The 25,845-nt window shown below is 36.4% G+C and overlaps 4 protein-coding genes across 4 annotated transcripts; 2 read left to right on the top strand and 2 right to left on the bottom strand.

The window, feature by feature from the left end:
* Window positions 1-463: 463 nt before the first annotated feature.
* LOC132283817 (uncharacterized) lies at window positions 464-4,029 on the bottom strand. The gene is made up of 2 exons (XM_059785843.1): window positions 3,711-4,029; window positions 464-2,905 (listed from the first exon to the last, which is right to left on the bottom strand). The coding sequence occupies exon 2, from the start codon at window positions 2,587-2,589 to the stop codon at window positions 1,201-1,203; it is 1,389 nt and encodes a 462-aa protein (XP_059641826.1). The 5' UTR covers window positions 2,590-2,905; window positions 3,711-4,029; the 3' UTR covers window positions 464-1,200.
* Window positions 4,030-6,769: 2,740 nt separating this feature from the next.
* LOC132282337 (UDP-N-acetylmuramoyl-L-alanyl-D-glutamate--2,6-diaminopimelate ligase MurE homolog, chloroplastic) lies at window positions 6,770-16,050 on the bottom strand. Its single transcript, XM_059783981.1, has 6 exons — window positions 14,117-16,050; window positions 13,260-13,376; window positions 11,705-11,880; window positions 10,915-11,060; window positions 7,930-8,194; window positions 6,770-7,813 (listed from the first exon to the last, which is right to left on the bottom strand). Exons 1-5 carry the CDS (start codon window positions 15,987-15,989, stop codon window positions 8,176-8,178), a joined length of 2,331 nt encoding a protein of 776 aa, XP_059639964.1. The 5' UTR covers window positions 15,990-16,050; the 3' UTR covers window positions 6,770-7,813; window positions 7,930-8,175.
* A 1,083-nt stretch (window positions 16,051-17,133) lies between these two features.
* LOC132283372 (uncharacterized) lies at window positions 17,134-21,073 on the top strand. Its single transcript, XM_059785311.1, has 6 exons — window positions 17,134-17,803; window positions 18,732-18,982; window positions 19,125-19,500; window positions 19,621-19,752; window positions 19,856-20,031; window positions 20,713-21,073. Exons 1-6 carry the CDS (start codon window positions 17,258-17,260, stop codon window positions 20,834-20,836), a joined length of 1,605 nt encoding a protein of 534 aa, XP_059641294.1. The 5' UTR covers window positions 17,134-17,257; the 3' UTR covers window positions 20,837-21,073.
* A 227-nt stretch (window positions 21,074-21,300) lies between these two features.
* LOC132283373 (gibberellin 20-oxidase-like protein) lies at window positions 21,301-24,437 on the top strand. The gene is made up of 2 exons (XM_059785312.1): window positions 21,301-23,560; window positions 23,689-24,437. Exons 1-2 carry the CDS (start codon window positions 23,205-23,207, stop codon window positions 24,296-24,298), a joined length of 966 nt encoding a protein of 321 aa, XP_059641295.1. The 5' UTR covers window positions 21,301-23,204; the 3' UTR covers window positions 24,299-24,437.
* Window positions 24,438-25,845: the final 1,408 nt, after the last annotated feature.

Raw genomic sequence — 25,845 nt, 5'->3', positions numbered from 1 at the left:
TTTGTCTCTCACGCCAAAAAACAAGTTGTGCCACGCAGGCGACAAACGAGAGCTGAAGAGGACACTACGTTGAGAGAGAGATTCATTTGTAGCCAACAAGAGCTACATGTGTACAGACTTTGTCTGATTGACGTGTACAGACTTTGTAAGAGTCTTATTCATTTGTAGTCGACAAGAGCTACTAATTAAAGTTTGTATAGAGCTAAGAACAGAGTGCAAGTGTGAAAAGAATAGTCCAACCTTTTACACAATTTAGTGCAGGGCACTGCATAAAGCAAGCTAATCAAATTCAAAACAGTTAAATCAAAAAAATTAACATTGTAAAAGATTGTGAATTAAAATAATTCATTGCAAATGAATGTTAATTAAATAATTCATTGACTACATGCTGAATCAAGATATTCACAAGATTCCATCAATTTGGTAGACTCGTGAAAGCTATTTGATCATGTTGAGGATAGAGTGGAGATCTCAAACTACAAATATTCATTTCCTCATTGAGTTAAAAAAAACATCCTTTGCAAGAAAATGGATGCCCCACCCCATTGATACATTGTTAGTAGAAGAAACAAAAGTTAACAATGATCATAAAAGACAATGAAACTTTGAAGCAAACATTAGCCATACAAACATTGGATTTAACATGAAAACAAACACAGACACACTGAAGTTTGCTGCTAACTGTTAATATCAACCAGTCCTGCAAATCCATCTCTGTATAACAGCGGAAGATCTACTTGCATGAAAAGTGGTTCTGATAGCCAGCTGAAATTTGATATATATAGATACCCAAAAATAATTGATTGAACACACCCACCTTGTACCACCTCTCTGAATGGAAAATTCATGCATAAACTGGAACTCATTTCAGAAAGTGTGAATGCAAATCACACTCAATAGACAACCAACCCTAGCTAAAACTTGGATATTGTCTTTAACATTACCTCTTAACCCAATAGTGGGTGAAAAACCCCCAACCTTTCGACTAGTAAATATTGAAACACAAGCAATCGGGGAAGCAAAATTTTGGGTTTTTTCATTGGAACAAAGACAGAACAATGAAAAGTTCCAGTAAAGGGCTTTGTAGGTGAAGGGATTGGTTAAAAGGTTTGATTCCTAACTAACATTCATCCCTGACACCAATTCAGCTATAGATGTCTTTCTTTGAGATCTTGGGTTCCAAATGCCGTAAACCTGCAATCAGTTCTTATTATTTGTGTGGCTGTGGAAGTTGTTCGGAATGAAATGCTCTGATAAAACATAGCTTCCCCCAGAGAATCTTATTGCTCCTCTATTCATCCTCGTACCCAAAATGTTATTGTCTCGAGATGAATTCTCCAGCAGGACTTGGCTTGAAAATTTAAAACCATTATGTAAATCCTTATGGAGCGGAACCGGGAATGCAGTTGCCATACTTGAAGTTTGAGTGCTGTGTTGGTTAATACATCCCATACTGTGAGAACCCAGTTGAGCAGAACTTCCAAACTGTTCCTCTTGCTGGATGCTCGAAAAGTATCCATGATGACTACTCGAATCAATCATCAAATTTGCTCCTTCTAAATTCACGTTTGTATTATTCCCAGTTGCTCCTCGCTGAATATAGTTGCATGAAGAAGAATCAAGCCTATGGTTGTCAACCTGCGCCTTAGATAGGACAGTGGGTAAAGTCAAATATGCAGAGGAAACCACCTGATCAGGAGGATTAGATGAATACTTCAGTTTTCTAACAGAAAATCTCAACCTTTCTCCTTTGTCCTTCTCATTGGATGCATTGGATCCAATGTCTTGTTCATTATTAACTTGCTCATCAAGAACTTCATAGCAATTATTCGTATCAGCAGCCCTATTGCTTTTCAAAGATCTCTTTAAGGAATCGCTATCGCAAATTTGAGTTTCCATGCCCTTTTCAATGCCGTTGTGATTCTCATGGACAACCTTCTGCGCTAGCTCCTCATGAACGTCATAGCGGTTATTAGAATCAGCAATCCCATTGCTTTTCAAAGATCTCTTTAAAGATCCAGTGTGGCGATTTTGAGTTTCCGTGCCCATTTCAATACCATTATGATGGTCTTGGGCAACCTTCGGTGCACGACAACTGCCCTTTTTCCTTGTAGGCCTTGGAGCAGTCTCAATTGTCCCCAATTTTTTCATTTCCTCTCTCATACATGTAAACATGTTCTCTCTTGCAACTTTAAGCTCCTCCAATATAGACTTCATGAAGATATTAAAATCGTCTAGTGAAACAGTAGTCTTATGGGCTATTCTCTTATTCTTCCTCTTGGTCTTATCTTTGGAAGAACTCTTCTTCTTAGTTGAGTTTCTTTTCTTACTCGACCCAATCTGCATTTTGTTAGCCTTCCCAAATTCAAAATGACCCTGGGTATTAGGCTCAAATTGATCATTCTGCTGAGATCCAGGTTCGTCACCATTCTCATCAAATTCGGGCAAAATAAAATTGGAAACAAGCTTATGCCTCTTGTAAGCAGGCTCACCGCTAGAATTAGATTTGGCATCATCACTTGAAGAATCAAACTCGTCATCTCTCCTTCGGAACTCCCACCGCTGCTGGAACTTGTGGTCCTGGTTCATTTTCAAGCTGATGGAATTACCAATTCAAGAGCTTCACCAACTTGTGTCGTACGAGAACACCAAACTACAACCAAACTGTACTTTACCGCCTGAAGAATATGAATGCAGATAACTAGACCCACTTCTCCTTAATGCTTCCAAGGTTGGCTTCAAGCAAGAAACATTTTTAGCAGAAAGATTCCCACTCCGACTGAAACTTGAACTCGTTTCGGAGATGTAATTTCAGCAAAATCCCTCCTCACATACTAAATTTTCCGTGTGACATTACAACAAAGACCATTCCAGCATCTTTATCCTCTCCCTTTGTTCTTTCAATCTTCCACAGTATTTAACAACCATAGATTGATCAGAAATTATAAAGGAAAACAGTTAATCTAATGTTATTACAAGTTTAATACAGTCTTCGTGCAAGCATTTAACATAAAGATGGACACAATTAGACATTAACAACCAAAGATTGATCAGAAATCATTAAGGAAAACAGTTAATCTAATGTCTCACAAGTTCAATCCAGTCTTCATGCAAACAATTAACATAAAGATGAACACAATCAGACTCTAAAACCGATTACAGCAAGAACAGAATTAATTTTCAATATAATCCACCACAAGCTTGAAAAACCCAGAATCAGAATTAAACAAATTTATTTTCTGTGACCTAATCGATACTATCAAAGCAAGTATTGTATAAAACAAATAGCAAAACAAAGAAATTGATAGCAACAAGCAAGAAAGAAACCCTGATGCAAAATCAAGAGAAAAAACTAGCCCAATTAAAATTAAAATAATGCCATTACAACTCTAGAAAAACAATATTGAACATGCCCACAATGCCAATCGCCAAACCAATTATCCATATCATGAATCTTAAATTTTTAAAAAAGAAAGGCATAAACTTGTAAAACAAATCAATAATATAAATATGAAAAATACTTATCAAAAAAAAAATATATATATATATATATATGAAAAATACAGTACATGACAAGCAAAAAGAGATATATAATGTCAAATCCTACAAAGCCCAGAAACTGAATCACAAAATCAGCAAAGTAGGGACAGAGAAAAAATAATAGAAGAAAATAATCTAACCAAAATTCCTTCTGATAGATATGTTCTTACCGTATAACAGTTGATGGGATGTGATTCAACAAGAGTCAAGAGATTCCTCTCCTCATCCCCTACTCTCTCTCCTCTCTCTCTTTGAAGAACAACCTTTCACTGTGCATTTATTCCTCCACTTTCTATCTCTAAGAGGAAGAAAAAGATACGATTTTTATGTTTGTGTGTAGTTTCTATTTTTGCAGTGTTTTTTTCTGTATGTGGTGTGGGTAGTGAGTGAGTGGGGTGGGGTGGTGAGGTGTGGTGTTGGCAGAGAGCCAGTTGAGAGAGTCATGGTGTAATGACCCTCTTTTCAATGAGGTGGTCTGGTAAGATATCTGATAGCATATTTAATGGTTTTATATACTATTTATTTATTTATTTTTGTGATTTTTTTACTCACAATCTCAGAAATCCCACTTTATGGTGTTATCCACCAAACCCACCTTTTTCAGGCAGGGATAGGAAATAATAGATTGTCCTGCCAAAAATCTCTCCTTTTGCCTTTTCTTTGTTGACATTCCATTTCTTCCTTCTATTTAAATTTCTCTTTTTAAAGTCTGGACTAGCTGGAATATGATTAGTGCTACAAATGATCCAAGTTCTTATTCGGCTTGGCTCGTCTCGTCTGAGATTTGGTCAAATTTGTAGTAGAAAACGAGTTGATTCGAACTTGATTCTAAACTCCTTTACAAAATAAGCTCATTTTTTAAAATATTAGGTCTGACTCGTCATCTAAACTTATAATCATGAACTCGTATAAAACACATTTATAAATATAAATTTATAAAAGTGCATGAAAATAGGCTTGTCTAAGCTTATATAAATTGTTAAATAAGTCAAAACGATCTTGAATATCAATTCAACCCGAGTCGAAATAATTTTGTTGTTAATCAAGTCGAGCCCAAACTTTTCAAAATAATAATGAGCTGAGTCTGAACTAAGCTTTTCAAGCTCGTCACGATCTCTAATTAAACTTATAAACAATCGAATTAAGTCCGAATAGATTCAAACTCGGCTCAGCTAGATTCGTTTGCAGCTCGAGTGATGCAACATTAATTTTTACCATATTCATCACAAAATTTATTACCAGTCTTTTTCACTTCTATCATGCCATATAAGTTTTGTAGATAGAAAGTTATTTAGAAATTAGGGTCTCCACGAGTTTTATACGCATTTACAAAATAACGTCCTCCATCAATGTATTTCAGTTTTAGACTATGCTACTTTTAAAATTCAACTGTATAAATTAAATGGTCGAATACCGTAAGATTATCAGGAGAAAATTTGCCAGGACACTAATTCTATGAGCCTCCTTTGAGTCCACATGCCTATTGTAATAAATTGAGACGAAATGGGGCTATTAACACATTTTGTAACGTGTGTCATGAAAATATTTTGTGCTGAGTGCCATTTTCCTTTTCTCACATTGCTTATTTTGTTGTTTTGGTAACAAAATACAAGGGCAGAATAATATGGTGTGGATTGTGTATTAAAACACATAAAAAATACATCTTCTTGATTGCAATTTTGGCAACAATTTAGTAATTTATTAGAAATCCATTCATACATTTTTTTCATAATTAGTCTACGAATTTTTTAGTTTATTGCCAATATACAATGAATGGACGCCTCGATTTTTTTTTTTTTTTTTTTAAAAAACAACAACAACAGCAGCAAACCATAAAATAAAATAAATAAGGAAATTAAGGATCTATTTAGTTTGTAACTCTGAAAAAAGCTTTTAACAATTTAGAAAACAAAAAATTGTTCTAGAGAAAAATCTTTCAATTCTCTGAAATAGACCGGCTTGTTTGGTTTGTAACTCAGAAAACAGTTATCAATAATTCAAAAAATAGAAAATTATTCTCAGAAAACAATCTTTTATAGTTCTCTGAAAGCAAACATTTTTATAACTGAATTTTCAGAAAACTGAACCAAACAGAAATTTTTTGTATAGGTTTTTATTTTCAATTTTCCGAGAACAAAAAATCTGTTTCCATAATTACAAATCAAGCAAGCTCGGCATTTTTATAATTGAGTTTTTTAAAAACTGAACCAAGAAGAATTTTTTGTACAATTTTTTATTCTCCAAAAATTGAAAACAAAAATTATTTTCATAATTACAAACTACACATGTGGCGACCTTGTGGGCGGGTGTGTGTGAGCGTGTGCAGGGGGCACCAGTAGGCTACCACACTGGGCGAGTTACAGGTGCACAATCCCACAACGTCTGGGTGTGGATGGGGCAAGTGTTATATGTACATTCAATACCCTTCTATGACACAACGCGTTTTAAAGCCGTGATGGCCGTGAATCCATCAGAACTCTGTAATTAAGCGTGCTTAACTTGGAGTAGTACCAGAATGGGTGACCCCCGGGGAAGTCTCTTTTTTGGTCTGGGTGAGCCAAAAGCAGACAATATTGTGTCTGGCCAGGGTGAGGGTCGTTACAACACAGACCATAATTTTTTTTTTTTAGTGACCGAATACTAAAAAGATAATATTGTGTCTTGCCAGGGTGAGGGTCGTTACAACACAGACCATAATTTTTTTTTTAGTGACCGAATACTTAAAAAAAACAATAATAATATCTCAGAAACAATTGCGCCAATAATTCAATCCAAGTGTGGTGTAGGATAATCATAACTAGAAACTTCCAAGTAGACATTCCATGGTGTATATTATTTGCCGATAATACAATGCCAGTGGATACCTCTAAAGAAAAAGCAACAAAATTAGAACGTGGAGGAAATCGTTAGAATCAAAAGGATTGAAAATTAGTAAAACTAAAATTGAAATATGGAATGTAAATTTAATAAATAATAAATAAATAAATAAGAATTAAATATTGATAATATAATGAAAAAGCTTCAAATGGCCAACCCTTTGGGATTAAGGTAAAAAAATGATTTTTTTTTTTTATTTTTTTATAAGTGAGATTAAGGTAAGAATGATGATGATAATAATAATGTGGTATAGTATAACCCTGCATATAAAAACCATTGGTGATGTTAAACCAATCATAATTTAGACATGATATTCAAGGTGGAGTAAATTTGAAACTACAAAAGCCTTCCATCAATGTTAAACCATACAGTTAACTATGCAAAAACGTTCCTTGTGTCTGTTTCTCTTGCCCATAATGTTGAAAGTAAAAACATACCATGTCACACAAAAGAATGCCCAGCAAAACAGATTATAACTGAAAATAAATTTGAGTCTCCTTCTCTTTTCCTCTTCTCATGACCCGATTATTTGATCTTTACCTGGGAATTTAATTTCGTGAACCATCTTCGATTGACCTTTTGCTTGAGGAAGTGATTTCGATCGTAATAGTTGACAGCACAAACTGACCATGGGGTGAGAGAGACCAAATTTAACACTATACCTTCTATATATAAGGTTAATGAAGCAACTCAAATTTCAGACTATAAGATCATGGATAATATTTGTAATCCAGAGCATGATATTGAGTAAATAAGATTAAATTATATCACCTAGAAGTATCAGGCTTATTCTCTTTATTAAATAAAACATACAAATGTTCAAACATATACTATGAAATGAAATCTAATACACTAATAACTATCAGCCCAATAGTCATTTTTTTTTTCTAGGGTGGTGAGGTCAAACACTTGTTTTCAGTTCATCAAGATGATTGTTTGAGACAGAGAACATGCAGTACCACGGTTTTTGAAACTCCAGGAAGTTTGGAAAAGCAAGCATGCATAAAAATGTTAATGCTGGTGCATGTAAGCAATTTAAAAGTTCCCCAATTTAATTTGGATCAAGAATCTCAATGCGATGCAATTCTGTGGTGATCATAACAGTGCCTTCTTCAAAAAGATCAACTCGATGCAATCCTTTGATCTTAACACTGCCTTCTTCAAAAATATTAATCTATTGACACAAAAGTGAGAGAACTGGACACAAGTAACATTATCAATAAGATGAATCATGTAATGGTTCCAAATTTGCACTTGACAGAACCATTTTACACAACAATAAAAAGTTACAGATTTAATTTTTCACAAAATTGTACCTTCAGTTTTAGTTTGGGCCAAATTTATTCACAGTTACCTGGAACTACACTAGTGTTGTATGGCAGAAACGTCCAGCAACCTGCAGGGAAAAAAAAAAAAAAAAAAAAAAAAATTGTAAGAAACTTGTGACTTCCGCAAATGATGCATACACTTGGGGAAAAGAGGGAAGTAATATTAAAAAGAAAAAGATTATACCTGAACCATCTGCGCTAGCCAATGGTCACTCTATCACGCAAGAATACTCCTGCAATTGCCTCCAAATATAAGTTACTTTATTGCATTCATCAGAACATAAAACACAATATGCTTCTTTGATTTCAGCTTTTCTGGAGAAATAAAAAGGGGCCTGCTCCTCATCCAAGTACAAATTGACAAAGTGCTCCTGTGAGAGCTCACTACTTTAGGCTAGACTTGAGATCTTATATGCCTTTTGGCACTATATTAATGACTCTCCGGTAACCTGCAGCAGCATAAACAAGAGAAGGCACAATTATCTGAGCATGTCGGTATTAACTCTTCTTTTTGACACAACATCAGCGACTCTCTATTAACCAACAGCAAATGGAAAAAAAAGTAATTTAAGTAAATTTGGTTCAGTAGATATTCTACTATCAGAACAAAATGTTAGGTGAGTCAAATAATATGGCTATCACTCCCACACAGTAAAATATCCTAATCCAATGATGTAGTTTCCTCCAATTTCATGCCTATAGAAATGCATTTTGGAAATTCCCTGCTAATGAAATTAAAGGAGTACATGTCAGGCTGATATATTGCACATGAAATTTTGCTCACACGGAAGATAGAAACTATCACTGGAATCGTCAGCCTACCATGTGCCTTTAAGATAGACCTTAGGAAAAGCATATGATACAGAAGTAGCAGTGTACTTACAAGCATTGGAACAGTGAAAATTTCCTTCTCATATGGTCAATTGGATCAAGATGAGTGTTATTAGCCCTAAATTTCATTGGTGGTAATGCTGAATTACATTGGTATTTTCAGGGTACATGGGGACTCTGTTGAGGTGATCCAATTTCACCTCATCTTTCTGTAATGATTACTATTTTCATTGGTTTATATGCAGTCCAGCTAAACAGGAAGAAAAGGCGCTTAATCAATTTGGTCCTGCCTATGCAGGGTGCTGAAAGAGAAGACTTTAAACAGACCCATTGATGTTATTTTGCGACAAAGTGGATACTTGATAGCTCGGAATGTGTTCTTAGTTTCCTACACTTTGCAAGCCAAGCTTTTACCATTGCACCAAGAAATGGCCACCATCAACTTAAAGGGGATAATTCTAAAATTCATTCGCAATGTGCAGCTTCTAATATAAGCCATCCTTGCTTTACTGATGACCTTTTTGTCCTTTGTAATGGTGATTCTCACTATGCAGTTATATAGCTGCTGTATTGCAGAAACAATGCAGGTTTGAGACATTACAGTGATAAAAGTCAGCCTGGAACTGACGAGGCTGCCAAATCTCAAGTCTTTAATATTTTTGGAGTTAGAGAAAGAATTTCCTATCTGGTGCTTCAAAATTCCCTTGGTTATGACCAAACTTACGGGAGCATATCAGTGCAAATTGATCGTATTATAGCTAAAATTCAGTCATAGACTAGTTAGACTTTTTTTTTTTTTTTTTGATAAGTCATAGACTAGTTAGACTTTTACGTTAACAGGATGTTCACAACCCACAAAGCAATGCTATTTGGTATCCAGACCTACTGAAGCAATGTGTTTATCTCACCCAAAAAGTAACAGCACGTGTAGAGAGTATCATTCAAGCTTTTCTATGGTAAAGAATTGAACGTAAGAGGTCTTAGTCTAAGGTCGCTTGGGATGTTGTTTGTAATCTATATGGTTGGATTGGATCTACAAATATTGGATCAGAAACTTTAGTTTTTTATATATATTCGTTCAAGATAGTTGTGCATGGTCATGGTGGAAGATATTGAAGCTTCGAGATAAAACGCATACCCTTACTAAGCATCAGATTGAAAATGGCCATCCTACTATCCTATTTAACAACTAACACTCATTAGGACCTTAGTTTGAATGTTGCGGTGATTGTATTAAGAAATTTCTCAATAACAAGTTGCATATTGTTGAAGGCTCAGCTTTCCTGTTCAACTAAATCTATTCTCTGGAATCTTTTATAGTTTGAGACACGATTCATTACTTGCTAAAGGAATTACATCACTTCACTTGGCTCTCGTGTCTTCTGTAGAAGGCAAGTCAAGTCTCACTTCCAACTATTTTTTAATTGTGAATTCACTAAAGATTTATGTAACTGAATAATGACCACTGTAATCTGATCAAGATCCCAGATCTCGGGATCAAATGATGCAATGGGCAAGTATTAACTCCAGAAGTAAATCCCATACCAAGATGGTTTATGGGGTTCTTTTTGTTGCATTGGTTCATACCATATATGGTGCAAAAGGAACAAGGACAGTTTACTACAAGATATTAGGGACGTGAAAGAGACTCTGCTGGCACTGCACTAATAGTTATATAGATTTTTATGATGCAATGGAAATAATTTCAATGATTGCAAGGAGAACCGAATCTCTCCTATCAAGTTGGTTAGTCATGTGAAACTGACATTTTCTATATCAGTTATTTATATTCATTTGCATAGAGGAATACACTGCCTCGGAATTCCCATTCTGTAAGGGCAATCTCTTTTCATACTATCTTTTTATCATTAATCCATTAATTTCTCTTACCTATCAGTACCCAAAAAATAATGGATGTACAAACATGTAGCATCCTACAAGTTTATACTAGGCAACACTGCTCTTGTTGGAAGGTCCATTCACAAGCTGTAAAGACACCTTAAAATCATTTTATCAGATAAGGAACAGGAATCATATGCTACTGAAACTACCTTGACATGTGTTGCAACTTGCAACGATTATGAAAATATACTTGAGAGTGATGTTCATAGAACCGCAATGGCTAATAAGATTGCCGCAAAGACATATTTTAGTTTTTCAATTACTGAGGACTCACAATCCTGCACGTTTACTTCATCCATTCTATTCAAGTGCATCAGTCAGAAATATAGAAAATACTGGTAACAGAGTTCCAAAAAGGAAAAAGAGGTTCTCTTCAAGATTTCAACAATCATGACAAAAGGATAAATTGGTAAGCAGTAGCTGCAAATAAACTTACCGCCATGGGAATTCACTCGTGTCTATCCCAGCTTGGTGAAGCTCATCAACGTACTGCAATGCTTCCCTGCACTCCTCCCGGTCATCGAAGAACTCCTCCTTGTCACCTTCTATCTGGTATGTTTCATGGCCTTTGCCAGCAACAACCTGCAGCGCATAAACAGTGAAAACGAACACAAATTATGGAGGTTTTCTTTAAGAGAGAATGGACGGAAAAAATAATGTTTACACATATCCATCAGACATGGAGAGGGGAAGGAACTGAAGCCCTTCCACTTAGTTAATGTCCCAAACTCTTTAGGCTCATCAAAAGACGGATGAAGACTTCATGAAATAATCTTAATTTTTTTTTTTTTATATATATTAATATTTCAGTGATTTAGGTCATTTATCCATTTTAGATGGCTTGTAATAGAGAAGAATGGAAAAAGAGAATTCACGTGGCCAACCCCATTCATATGTAATTAAGGTAAGGATGGTGATGATGATCCATTTTAGATGATATATATATATACATATATGTATACATATATATTCACGTGGCCAACCCCATTCATATGTAATTAAGGTAAGGATGGTGATGATGATCCATTTTAGATGATATATATATACATATATGTATATGTATATTTAAATGCTGTAAAAAAAGTTGAAGCAAATTTACTTTTTTCCGGCAATCTCCAACCTGCCCAATTAGATTTTTATTGTGACTTGATTCCATATCCTTTTGTAATGTTTGTTCATTAACCATGAATAGAGAAGAAAAGCAGGATGGGGCTTCAAAAACTTACAACCATATCACCTTCCTCACCCATGGCAACAGCAGCACGCACAGCTACCCGTCTAATGTCATGCAGGAAAAGCCTATGACCATTAGGAAGTGGTGGGTAGTAATCATTTTCCCCATGTTTCAAGTAATCCTGCATAGTCCATCCTATGCCAGCCAACATGTCATCCAAGATGTCCACTGGTGAACATGAAATCAACCAGATATTAGTATAAGGCTTCCATGCATCTGACCCCACAGCTAAGCATTGTCTTATAATTTAGATTTTCCATAAACACAGGAGAGAGAAAGAGAGAGATTGAACAATCAGTTCAAAAAAATAACACTCCCTCTATCCCAAAATAAGTGTCCCTCTTTGCTTTTGGGTTGTATGACATTAAGTGTTCCTTTTGAAATATTGATGTAAAAATCTAAACATTCTTAAAAATATCACCAATTTTGAAAATTTTCTATTAGGTCAATAGGACTTGGGTTGGCAAATTTCATAGATCAAAACTAAGGTCTGTACTTTTTAATTTGATTTCAAGTTTAGTTACAAATTCGAACTTCGTTAGTGTCATGGTAGTTACCTCTAGCTCATGGTCAAAGATGGAAGTCGAGCTACATATGCATGCAAAGTGTTTTGGAAACTACCTAATCTAAATATTTCTAAATATAATGCTACAGAGAAGTTCGATCAATCAAGCTATCAATTGAAACTCTCTGGAGTTGTGTCAATCAATCGATAATTTGATAGCTTTTTGATCGATCAAGCTGTTCAGAAATTCAGTTTTCTTTTCAATTTAAAACACTGAAAACCCTATTCTCTCTACGGTCTACACCACCACTTTGACTATAAATACACCACTCTTAGACAGATTACACACAACTAGAATACACAGAGACTTCTAGAGAGAGAATATTTTTTCGTGAGAGTAAATATTTTTCTTTTAACATTAATCACCTGCATTAGTTGGCTAGTGTTATTCAAATGTGTTGACATCAATCATTGCAGAGCTATAACAAGCTAGTTCAACAACGAGATCAATCTATTCATCGGAAATTGTTCTGGATGACTAGCATTTGAGACAGAATTACTAGCTGGAGAAGCAGATTCATGGAGCAAAGTCTGTTGATGAGTAGATCGTGTGCCTGCAGGCTCGTGGAGAGTTTGGTGGCTTAATCAATGTCAAGAGATAACTAAAGATTTTCTAGGGTTTGGGAAATTGGTAACCTAGTTTATAGATCTCTTTCTCATAGTGGATTCAGTTTGCCTCGACTAAGTCCCGTGATTTTTGCCAATTAAGCTACAACCTGTTTCATTCTAGGATAAGCAACAAGAAATTCATCCAAGATAGCCAGTTTAGGCAAATTAACTGGATGCCAAGTATTTATTGGTGCCACAACCACTTTTCATATTTCTCAATCATGTTGATGGTTTTCAATATGGAAAATTCAGACTTTGTCATGCATCTTGAGAAAAGATGATCAACCATGGATAACCATGATGTGAACTAGGTAAGGTTCAACAATGAAGGTGGCATATTTCCTTTTTATGCTGTATAGTTCATACTACATACATGGATCTTCATTCTTTGGATTGTCTGATGTCAGAAGAGTCACGTCGCTTTTATCCGTTGCAATCTTTGCCATCATGGGTCTCTTCCCTCTATCACTCTCACCAGCACAACCAAACACTGCAAGTAGAAGCATGATAATTCGGTCAGACAAGGAAACCAGTTATGTTGTTTATCAACCTTAGCAATAACTACAGCAGTAAAATTTTAGTTACAGTATATTTTGTTTATATATATATGTATAAACTCTCACCTTTGCAAGGCAATATACCCGTTCTTGCTTTCTTTTCTTGCTTCATTGCCAAAAAGGTAAGCACAACAGGCATTCACATACCAGTAGATTCAGTGCAGTTATTAAAAATTTATTTAACCAAAGGTCAATATTTATTTTTAGTGCAAGCAAACAAATTCCTCGAGGGGGGGTGTGTGAGTATCAACTAGGAAAAAAAAAAGATTCTTAATATATCACTGTCTCAACACTTCTAATATCTTTAGTTAATAATAATATGTGGCACTTGAAGAAATTATAGATTTCTATTGAACCATCAAAATTTCAACCCTGACCAAGATTGTTCTATAAATGCTAAGTTGTTGCACAGATTTAGTCATCACAAAGAAACCAGAAGATGGTCTCCACCAACAAATGCAGCAAATTAAGAAAGTGGATATTTAAAACTGCAAGTTAGACTCAACCTAGACATCATCACTTTCTATCATCTACTACAAATTTCCATAAATAGGAAGTTAAATATAGCACAAACCTCTAATCCAAACAATAAGATATGGTATCAGCAGATGATGTTATCTCCAAAGCAGACCACATAAACATAAAAAGAATAGAAAGTAAGTGAGAAGCAAACCAGTGATAATCCTCCTTGGTCCAAGCTCTCTTACAGAATCAAGTAGTCTGGACAAGGCATCAGGAGTGTGAGCATAGTCCACAATCACCCCAAATGCCTGTTCCTCGTCTATCAACTCACATCTCCCAGGAACTGTATCAACCTCTTCTATCCCTCTAACAATGTCTTCCAATGGTGCCCCAACTGCAATTCCAACTGCAACAGCTGCAAGAATATTGTAGATATTATGCCTCCCAAGCAACCCTGATGAGATCTCCAATATACCCTGGGGTGTATTGACTAAAACCTGGGTCTCAAAAAGAGAGAGTTCAAAATTCAATTGATGAACATCAGCGTTCTTATTCTCCATCCCAAAGGTCACAACAGGCACATCTGGGTTTCCTTGTGCGATAAAGAAAGCTGCATTTGGATCATCAATGTTGACAATTTTTCGATGCCGTTCTGGGTCCACCATTCTTGAAAATAACTTGGCCTTGGCATCTCTATAATCCTCTTCAGATACATGAAAATCCAGATGATCCCTTGTCAAGTTTGTGAAAACAGCAATATCAAAATCAACCTCATTGCACCTCCCTAGAGCTAGTCCATGAGAAGAGGCCTCCATCACAACCGCCTCAGTCCCATTATGTACCATCTTTGCCATTAGCTTCTGAACCAAAACAGCATCAGGGGTCGTATTTGGTGACTCAAGCTTGTTATCGCCGTGAACATAGTATGCCACGGTGCTCAACATCCCAGTCCTCAATCCCATTGCTTCATACATGCTTTTTATCAAATACGAGGTAGTTGTCTTCCCATTCGTCCCAGTAATCCCAATCACTGACATGTTCCTAGTTGGGTATCGATAAAAGGATGCTGCCAATGCCGGAAGCACCGAGTTAGTGTCTTCCACTATGACCAATGCCTTACACCCTAAAGTCTCTTCTATGTCTATCTCCTTACTGGCCACTACTGCAACGGCCCCTCTCTTGTCAGCCTCAGTTAAATACAAATGCCCATCAGTTCTCCTTCCAACACAACAAATGAACAAATCCCCCAACTCAACCACCCTGGAATCATGTTTTATTCCCGTGATTTCAATCTCTAAATTCCCATAAACAGACACAGGTACTACCTTACTCTCATCTAAAAGCTCAGCTAGGGTCATTTTAAATTTGGGTTCAACAATTCTAGCCTTAGTTTTACCAAAACTATCAAAATCAATATCAAACGACGATAAATTTGATAATTCACGATTACCCAAATCATCACTCACCTCATCATCAAACTTTTCTGATTCTTCTTCATCGGAATCCTCCGAAATCACCGTAAGCCCCTGAAGCTCCTTAATTTCCTCCAAATCAACAACTTCTTCAGGCTCCAGTTCTTCGACTACTTCCGGCGAAACCACCTTCTCTTTCTTCTTCGGATTCGGCTTCAACAGCCCCTGTTTCACGAACTCCTTTCGCTTCAGCGCAATGGCCTTATCGATTTCTCCGAACAAATCGTCCCCAGAATCTTCCGAATAAGTGGAATCGGCATTGTCGGGTGCGTCTTCGACATCGGCAATTGCGTTGGCGAAGATCGATTGGTCCTTCTTGAACTCCTCTTCTTGGAGTTTTCGGGCACGAGATGCTTGGCGGTGAATTTGCTGGAATTTGGAGACTCCGTGCATAGAGTCTTCGGCGGCTTCAGGTGGGTCGTCATCGTTTGGGTTTGGATAGAACTTGCCGTCCGGACCGATGGCGAAAGGGGTTGGAATAGTTCGACGGAGGAGAGAGAGAAATGGGAGGGGCCTGAATTGGGGAAATTGGGGTTTTAGAGAGAGAGAGGGGGTAGAAAGAGAAAGTGGGGATGGGGATAAGAAAGGGAGGGAGAGGGAGCTGAGTGCCATTGTAAAGACACAGAAAAAGAGCGAGGAGGGTGCGCTTTTGGAGGGTTTAGCGTCTGAGGTGAATGGGGGATAGGGGGTTTGAACAGAGAAAGAGTTTAACATCATAAACGATGTCGTTTTAAATATTTAAATAACGCTTTATTTTTAAGGGCTCTTTTGATAAGATAAGAAAAACTGATAACTGCAAAAAATAAGTGAGTTAAAAGTAAAATAAAATTTTCAATATGCATTTGATTAATATAATTAATTTTTTTTAAAAAAATATCATCTTATAATTTAGAAGGTACAAAACTTATAAGAAAATAAATGATATTATTGTAAATTCATACAACTTTATCAAAAAATTCTCTCTCTCTATATAGATATTATGTGTTTTCAGTGAAAAAAAAACAAATTAGGAAGTTACAAAAAAATTAATTTAAACTTTGAATTAATTTTTCTTTTAAATTTCAATACACCATTGCCATGCTACCCCGATTGTCATGCTGACTTTAGTGTACTTACTGTTCCAGGCAAATTAAACAACAATGGAAAATGATAAGAAATGGTAACACAGGGTAGAATAGAGTTGGTCATGCAGAAACCTTGTCTCGTGAACCATTGCTAATTTTTAAACCTCATTTTTGGGCTTTTGCTAGACATAGTTCCAAAGGTATCTGGTACCATGGTCCATGGGAGTGGAATGAAAACATTGTAATGGAAAAGTTGAATATCCTAAAGTTGGAAAGGTCATTGTCACTTTAATTTTTGCATTTGCAAGTTGGAATTTTTTTTTACAATTTTTTTATTTTTTTTTTGGCCAAAACCAAAAAAAAAAAAGAGTTGGAATCCTTTTTTGTTTTTCCGGAAAACAAAACAATTTTGTCTTAATATAATAGTGGCAACATATTGACTTACCGTTTTAGCTCCAAAACTATGGTTTATCGCTTTAATCATAAAAATTTTTTGAACTGGAATTTGAAAAGGAAAGTATTAAAATTGAAATAATATCATGATTATAACAAAGTGAAATTAAAAATAATAGCTATATTATTTTACATTTAACAAGTCTATCAGACAGGCAATAAAAATTTAACCAAAAATTTGTGTAATAAAATTTTGAAAATGAGAAATTATTGGAATCGACGACTTTCTCGGCAAACAAACACTCGGATTCCTTTTATAGCGGATACTTATAGCGCCTTCGTGTCTCCGCTGCATCACTGCCAAAACCTTGCCTCTCTCCAACTCCTAAACCCTTCTGCCAAAACCCTGAAATAACCCTAACCATGGAAGCTCAGGCGGTGAAATCAAACCTAGTTCTCATATTGGACTACGGTTCACAGTACACCCACCTCATCACTCGCCGAATTCGGAGCCTCTCGGTTTTCTCTCTCTGCATTTCCGGCACGTCCTCGCTAAAATCCATCGTGGAGCTGCACCCACGTGTCATCATCCTCTCCGGTGGCCCTCACTCGGTCCACGCGCCTAACGCGCCGGTCTTCCCCGATGGGTTCATCGAATACGTTGTGTCCCATGGTGTGTTTGTGCTGGGCATTTGCTACGGGTTGCAGCTGATTGTGGAGAGGCTCGGTGGGGAAGTTAGGGTCGGGGAGAAGCAGGAGTATGGGAGTATGGAGATTGAGGTTGAGAAGGCTTGTGGGTTGTTTGGGTCGAAAAATGTTGGCGATAGACAGGTTGTGTGGATGAGTCACGGCGATGAGGTGGTGAAATTGCCATACGGGTTTGAAGTCCTGGCGCGGAGCCAGCAGGGGGCGGTGGCAGCGTTGGAAAATCCATCCAAGCGGTTTTACGGGCTTCAGTATCACCCCGAGGTAATTGGGTTTGATTTGTTTTGATTTTTGATTCCTAGTGAATTGATTGCTGCTAAAGTTGGGTTCTTTGAATTGTATTATGAGTTAAATAGTGCATTACATAGAAAAATGGACTGTTCAGTATTAGGTTGAACTAAAAATCCTTTAATGATTTATGTTGCAAGGACTTTAATGTATATTTCATTTCAAAATGATAAAAATTTGTCACAAATACCATCATATAATACAGAGTTGAAACCTCCAGCGACATGGAAACATCATCTTTCATCAAAATGCATTAGGCAAGATACCCTCTCCACTAGTATAGACATAGTCTAGACTATCAACTTCTTTCCCTAGAAGGAAACTTACAATTTTGAAAGCAAAATTTTTTTTTTTTTTTTTTCCAAAATATTTGTTGAAAACGAGAGTAAGAAATGATGATTGTTTCAATTAGGGTGGGATTTTCAATTTTGCGTCCTTACTATATGGAAAGGGCACAAGAAGAACCAATATTTTTTTCAATCAGTGAATGGCCTTAAATTCTTTTACAACACAATGACTTTTCTGAAAGTGGTCATTGCGTTTTTGAATTCAAAAAAATATGGATGACAGTGGCACTGAGTGTATGTTATTTCTCTAAGTATGTTCTTTCTGTAAATGCTTTTTTAGTTTTAGAAACAATTTGTCCATTTCTCCATCATATAATTTCTTGCAAGGGAAAATTGGAGTAATGTAACCCTCCTTTATATTTGTGGACTAGATTATTCGATTTTTATATTTTTTACTTTTGTATTTATGGTGCCAGATTGTTATATTCATGCAAAATGAATGTATTTTAGAGAATCGTTTCTCACCCAAATTGGTAGTGTGGTTGTTTGTTGAAATATTTCAAATTTGTATTGCATTTCTACTTTGATCCTTTACACGAGTTTTGAATATTGTCCAGGTTACACATTCCCCAGAGGGGATGGAAATGCTGCGGTATTTCCTATTTGATGTTTGTGGAGTTACTGCAGACTGGAAGATGGAAGACGTAATGGATGAAGAAATAAGAGTTATCAAAGGTATGTTGGGGCCTGAAGATCATGTGATTTGTGCATTATCTGGGGGTGTGGATTCTACAGTTGCAGCCACTCTTGTTCATAAAGCGATTGGAGACAGGCTTCATTGTGTTTTTGTTGATAATGGTTTATTGAGGTACGAGTGGAGCCTCTTTCTTTTTGCCAGACCTATATCACTTGATTAGAATGATGCTTTATCAAATATTCATGCATGTCTAAGACTTCCATGATATAAATTATGTCATTTGAGTTCTCATTGTAGTCTTTCCTTCATTTAGGTACAAGGAAAGAGAGCGTGTGATGGAAACCTTTGAAAGGGATCTTCATTTACCTGTTACTTGTGTTGATGCAACAGAGCAATTTCTTAGCAAGTTGAGAGGTGTGGAAGATGCTGAGATGAAGAGGAAAATAATTGGAAAGGAATTTATTTGCATCTTTGAGGCTTTTGCTCAAGATCTGGAGCATAAAGTAGGAAAGAGACCTGTTTACTTGGTCCAAGGAACCTTATATCCAGATGTGATTGAATCTTGTCCACCACCTGGAAGTGGAAGATCCCACTCCCACACTATTAAGAGCCATCACAATGTTGGAGGACTTCCCAAGGACATGAAATTGAAGCTCATTGAACCACTCAAACTTTTATTTAAGGATGAGGTTTTTTATTATATTTCATGGCAATTTTGGATGTATTTCTGTATTTTGCTTATTTGATATGACACAATGCGGTTTGTTTTAATTGCTTTTGTTTAACTTTTTCCCCCCCTTTTCTGGAAGGTTCGTGAATTAGGTAGGATCTTGGATGTTCCTGAGGCGTTTTTGAAGCGCCATCCATTTCCTGGGCCTGGCCTTGCAGTACGTATTTTGGGTGATGTCACTCAAGGAAATGCCTTGGATACCATTCGCCAGGTAAATGGAGTGTTCATGCACGGAATATAAAATTTCGCTATCTTGGTTCAATCTATTGTCTTTTTTCCTAACAAGTGTTGTTGTTGTTTTTTTTTTCTTTCAGGTGGATGAGATTTTCATTCAGTCAATCAAAGATGCTGGACTTTATGATTCTATATGGCAAGCTTTGGCAGTGTTTTTGCCTGTTAAATCAGTTGGGGTTCAAGGAGATCAGAGAACACATTCTAATGTTGTTGCACTTAGAGCTGTTACAAGTCAAGATGGAATGACTGCAGACTGGTAAGAATGTGCTGCTTTTTCCTTTATATATATATATATATATATATATATATATATATATATTAATGCTATTCAATTTTGGTTTTGCTATGACCATTGTATATGTGTGTAAAGATTTTGTGCCACCTTCATTCCTCTGTAAACCATGATTTGAAATTCAGAAATTCTTTTGTTGCTTTTTCTTTTTTCTTCTTATTTATTGAAAGTATGTAGTAGTTCGCTTGGTCCTTTTTTTGGTGTGATTAACGTGTTGCTAGAAGGTTGAAGTAGTTCCTTCTTCCTTTTTATTATTCTGTTGTCCTCCTTTATATTTAATTTATATTTTCAAGGGAATGGGCATGTTGTTTTATTATGGAAGAATGCTGGTTTTCTGTGAACACATGGATAGATGCCTAATGAGATAAAAAATTCCATTGAGGCATGTACTGATGAATGATGAGCGACAAACTGTTGATGTAAAATGAAGGTTACTGTTACAAAAATTGGCTTGTCGACAATTATCCATCATTTTTTTCCCTTGCTTCCACTCTTGGTTATAAGGAGATGCTGTTAAAATGATTGATTGACTATTAAAGTGCTCCATAATTTAGTATGAATTTACTGTAGTGGCTCTTTCTATTAGGTACGTACTGCCGTCATATTTAACCTTTTGATTTGACTTTGGAAATTGCAAACCTCCAGGTATTATTTTGATCACAAGTTCCTCGTTGATGTGGTTAGAAAGATTTGCAATAGTGTTCGAGGTGTAAACCGAGTTGTTCAAGACATTACATCAAAGCCTCCATCAACAATTGAGTGGGAATGATACCATGTTAATGCCTCTGGCTTAGTGGAAAATGAGTAAGGATTTCTATGGCTTTATATGGTCAATTTCATCTTCCCACTTCAAAGTGAAATGAATGCTAGGAATTTACAATGTATTGCAGTCTGTTCTCGTAGCAACCGATTTTACGTACTTCTTACTTAATGATTCTTTGTATGGAAAATGTTTTAAACTGTTTCTGAATTTTTAATGATGAAATATCATTCTACTTCCGAGGCACTGGTTGTTTCAAGAGTTGCAATGAGTCAGGAATTTTTTATTTTATTTTATTATTTTTTTGTAATGCTTTATTTACATTACTATTCTTCAGCTTCCAGTGTAAAAATCAGGAGTAATGGGTGCATTATCAAATAGAGATTTATCTATTGGTGTAGTAGAAAATTTTAACCTATGTTCAGGAGAATTGAACAATGTTGAATTTTTTGTAACTCTATTTTCTTAAACAGCTTCAGCAGTTGTGTTATGGAGTCTGCTTGCTCCATTCTTGTAGCTTAGATTCAAAGAGTGCAACCGTGCAACCAATAATTAAAATAACGTAGTAATGATACTCGATAACAATGATATGAACACTTACTATAGTAGTTGGTATAAGTAATAGATGTTTCTCGCCATCTGCTAATGCCGAGATGACATTTATTTCTATCCTCATGATAACATGATACGTGTCGAATATATATAAAGCTCCAAACTAATGAACCCACAATCAGCACACACACTGCTAACATCTTGGATTTTGCAGAATGGGCACCAGAGCAAGGGTTTGCTATGCTATCATGCATTGCTTTGGTCAAGCTAACATCTTACTGGTTGTGCTGGTATCTCTCTCAATTGACTCGCACCATGCACTCTTCAGTCGAACCAACACTCGTCAGGTTGCACAGTGGTCATACCTCTACAAGGTTAGACTGCACATTTTTCCTGCCACAGAGTAAGCTTCTTCCAATAATCTCTACCTTGGCTACTCCATCCAACAAAATCACCTGAGTGCTCTTTGGATCATGCATTGTCTAGGCTAGGAGCAGGACTTAGGAAACTCATTGTGCTCCCGAATTTGTTATGAGTGACTCCTGCACAATTATTCCATGATCCACTTGGGATTCGAAGATTACTTGGCGCCAGGGGAAGGGTTATCTTAAGTGCAATGATTGTCAAGGTGTCTCGTCTATACCTCACTTATCTTAAAAACTAAAAAGAGAGGGAAACATCTTATTGAACTGCATTTACAATATATGCTTGCCCCATTAAGACCTCCGGTTGGAAACTTCCCGACAGATTTAGTACGATCCAAACTTGTTTACAAGAGGGCATCTTAGACATTTTACTACTGCCATATTCTCTTTTTAGACCACCTTGGATGTGTAGCCCATTGGGATTTGCTTTATCTTGAATGTAACACCTCAATTATTGATTCACCCCAAAAACCTCAATTTTGCAACTCTTTAGGCCGCTAGATGATCCTATTCCACAAGATTAGGCTGTGCACTTCTCTAGCCAAGAACTTCTCTGTTGCCTAGGCAGGGAGCATGATTTGGAGTTGGGGAGCTCCTCGAGCTCAGTCTCTGGTTATGGAATGACATCTTCCATCCTCCAAACCCAAACCAAAAAAAAAATATGTTTATGCTATGACCAATTAAGGAACTTAAGAACTTGACTTGGTGGCTATAGCCTAGAGTTCATCAAGTCCCATTGCGAGTTACACCTCAACAAGTGTTAAAGAGAGAGAGAGAGTGCGTGACTTCAGAAAAAATATGCCCCAATGACATGGTTGTATCTTACTGGACAGCATGAGCTCCTCTTCCCTTCACTAGTGGACTCCAAATGAAGTTCTTATCCGATCTCGTATACTAGGGAACACTTTCTGCCATATTTAATATGGTCCTAGTCCATTTTCAAGGGGCTTTAGAAGCATCACCATCAAAAGACAGATTCTCATCTTTCAAAACTGAGACCAAATGTAGGGGTAAATGTGACTTCGGGATTCCTTGATCATTTCACGCTTTAACTCTTATAAACCATATGGGTTCTTATAGCACAGTTCACTTGTGGTATGTGGTCTCCACCATTACTCTCTTTATGTATCCATGTTACGATCCTGTGAGATTTATGGTGGTGCTAGGATCTCCTTCCTTTTTATAGTGCTTATTATTCTAATGTTTAATGACAATCAATAATTAAAGAGTTGAAAGCACCTATTCTAATTGCTGACCAGTGTAGAACCAAGGAACCTAAGTTAAAAATATCAGATTATAACTCCAAACAGCATCCTCCTCTTTACCCCTACCTATATCCGAACAATCCCCTATACCTAGACTCCAACTTAACCGGAACTATCACAGTCATCAATATAATAATGTCCGAACGCCAAATTTCTGTTCAACTGCCAATATTAGATTTATCTCAACCAATTCAACCATCTTTCCTATTGTCCCTCTCTCAAGCCTGCCGAGAATGGGGCTTCTTCCACATTATCAATCATGGTGTCTCGAAGGATCTTCTCAGCAAAGTCTGCATACTCTCAAAGTGTGTTTTTAGATTTCCTCAAGCTTCTAAACTCAAGCTTGGTCCTTCGTCATCCTTAAAAACGTACACTCCCCATTTTATAGCCTCTCCATTCTTTGAGAGCTTGCGAGTGACCGGACCAGATTTTTTTGCCTCTGCTAGAAGTTCTGCTGAGGTACTTTATGATCATCAGAATTCTGAATTTAGGTAATACTGTTTTAGTTCCTCTCTCTCTGACACGCCTGCTCGCACATGCACATGCACATATTTCACTCTTCTTATAATTAGTTTGATGTTTCTTTTGTTCATGTATTCCGTTTTTTATACTATCATAGTGAGATATTGCAAGAATATGGAAACAAGATGGTGGAGTTGTCAAAGAGAATTATAGAGCTCATCTTAATGAGTATGGGAGATGGTTATGAGAAGGTTTATGCATCTGAATTCAGCGACTGTCATGGGTATTTGAGGATAGTTAACTACTCCCCCCCAGAGACTGTTGAACATGAAGAGGTTGAAGGACTTGGAAAGCACACTGATATGAGTTGCATAACCATTGTCTATCAAGACGAGGTTGGTGGACTCCAAATGAGATCAAAGGGAGGGCAGTGGATAGACATAAACCCGTGTGAGAGTTCTCTAGTAGTTAATATCGGAGATTTGATGCAGGCTTGGAGCAATGGGCGATTAAGATCTTCCGAACACAGGGTGGTCCTGAAGCGATTTGTAGACCGGCTCTCGTTGGCTTTCTTTTGGTGCTTCGAGGATGAGAAGGTGATTGTAGCTCCGGATGAAGTTGTGGGAGAAGGAAATTCAAGGACCTATAAGCCATTTGTTTGTTTAGATTATTTAAGGTTCAGAGAGAATAATGAGGAAGGCAAATTCGAGAAAGTCGGCTATACTGTGAATGATTTTGCAGGAACAAAACCTCAAATGGGTGACTAGCATTGAAAATTTCACAACCTGTTGGACTTGGGTATAATTGTTGGTTGTTATTTATTTTCTTTTTCTTTTTGTTGCTGTTTATTTATATATCAATGGTATTATGTGTTAGAGGACTTAAATTACTCTTACACTTTCTCTAGCATCTTAACCTTTTACAGTAGGTAAAGTGATCCACGTGCTGAATTGGCCTAGGTGAGCAGTGTGTTATTTAAGCTTTTAAAATTGACTGTGGTTAACATTTTATTAGAAATTTGTGCTGTGTTTGGCTGCCAAGGAACAAACAATTATCTTAGAAATCATTAAAAGTATTTGTCTATTCTAACTTTCTTAGAGATACGATTTATGTGGTTGTGTGTTTCTGATTTCCAGATGAGCACAATGACAAGAGTAGCGTAGCCTATTGGATAGAAAGTTGGGGTGGGTGAGATTCGGAAATAGATCTTGTTTTAGGTTTAATTCCACCACCACCACTTCTGTCACTCTCTGTGTGTTTTTTATTATAATTGTTGTTTGTCTCTATGTGCTATTATTATTGTTGTTTGTATGGACATGAATACGTTGAAGATGATATATGTTCCACATTTTTTCCATACCCACCTTAGAAAGTAGAATCATTTAAAAGTTAAGGTTATTTGAATAAAAACCTTCCGTCTTTTTTCTGTCAAGGAGATTATAATCATTATACTTTATTTATGGTAGGATTTTGTTTTTAACTGGGTCCCACAATGAAGAAGATTTAGTTTATTAAGGATAAGTGGTGTGAGCATACAAATTTATTTATCTACTATTTTTTAAAAGTAGAGTATCATTTAAGTTAAAAAATAACAAATAACGATGTGGTACTTTATTTTTTTTATCTACTCAACTATCTCATTCTTTATTTATTATTTTATTAATTTAATTTAAAATTAAAATAAAATAAAAAATTTGAAAACAACCCAACAGATACAAGACACATAGTCGCAAGCAATTAAACAAAGAAAAAAAACTTGTAGATTATTCTCCAAGCTCGCTCCATCAGTAGACACCATCCCATAGAGAGTCATTGTAGGGCCCACAAAAAAACCACTCCACTTGTCATACCCCCTCTCTCTCTCTCTCTCTCTCTCTCTCTCTCTCTCTCTCTACACTAATACACTCTCTTCCTAAAACAACTTGCGCCGAAAGCATGACACTGAACACACGGGAAAAGACATGCAAGGAAAATCATATCAAGGAAAGAGAATTTCAAATCTGCACAAATTCAAAGAACAATGGGAGAAGATGAATTTGGCAATAAGCTAACATATTCATAGTCTTGTGCATATGTGAAAGAAAACATGAAGCAATAACGATGACTTGGATTATTAAGACAACAAATGTCTTGTTTTTAATAAGAGCGATGCTACTAGAATGCAAGAGAAAAGTCAACAATAGACATTCAAATTGTTTTTAGTAAAGCAAGAAAAGTGATCAATAGACATTCATTAATTTATTTTCCTTCCGAGCTGCCCCAACTTTCTCGCCCACCTCTCTAACTTTCTCTCTCTAATCGCTTCGTCTTCTTC

Source organism: Cornus florida, unplaced genomic scaffold (genome assembly GCF_030987335.1).
Source record: "Cornus florida cultivar Cherokee Brave unplaced genomic scaffold, ASM3098733v1 CherokeeBrave_3.0.0_Hap2_Chr11, whole genome shotgun sequence".
In the NCBI taxonomy this organism is placed as follows: Eukaryota; Viridiplantae; Streptophyta; class Magnoliopsida; order Cornales; family Cornaceae; genus Cornus; species Cornus florida.
The sequence above is the reverse complement of the archived record's forward strand: the minus strand, read 5'-3'. Positions and strand labels throughout refer to the sequence as shown.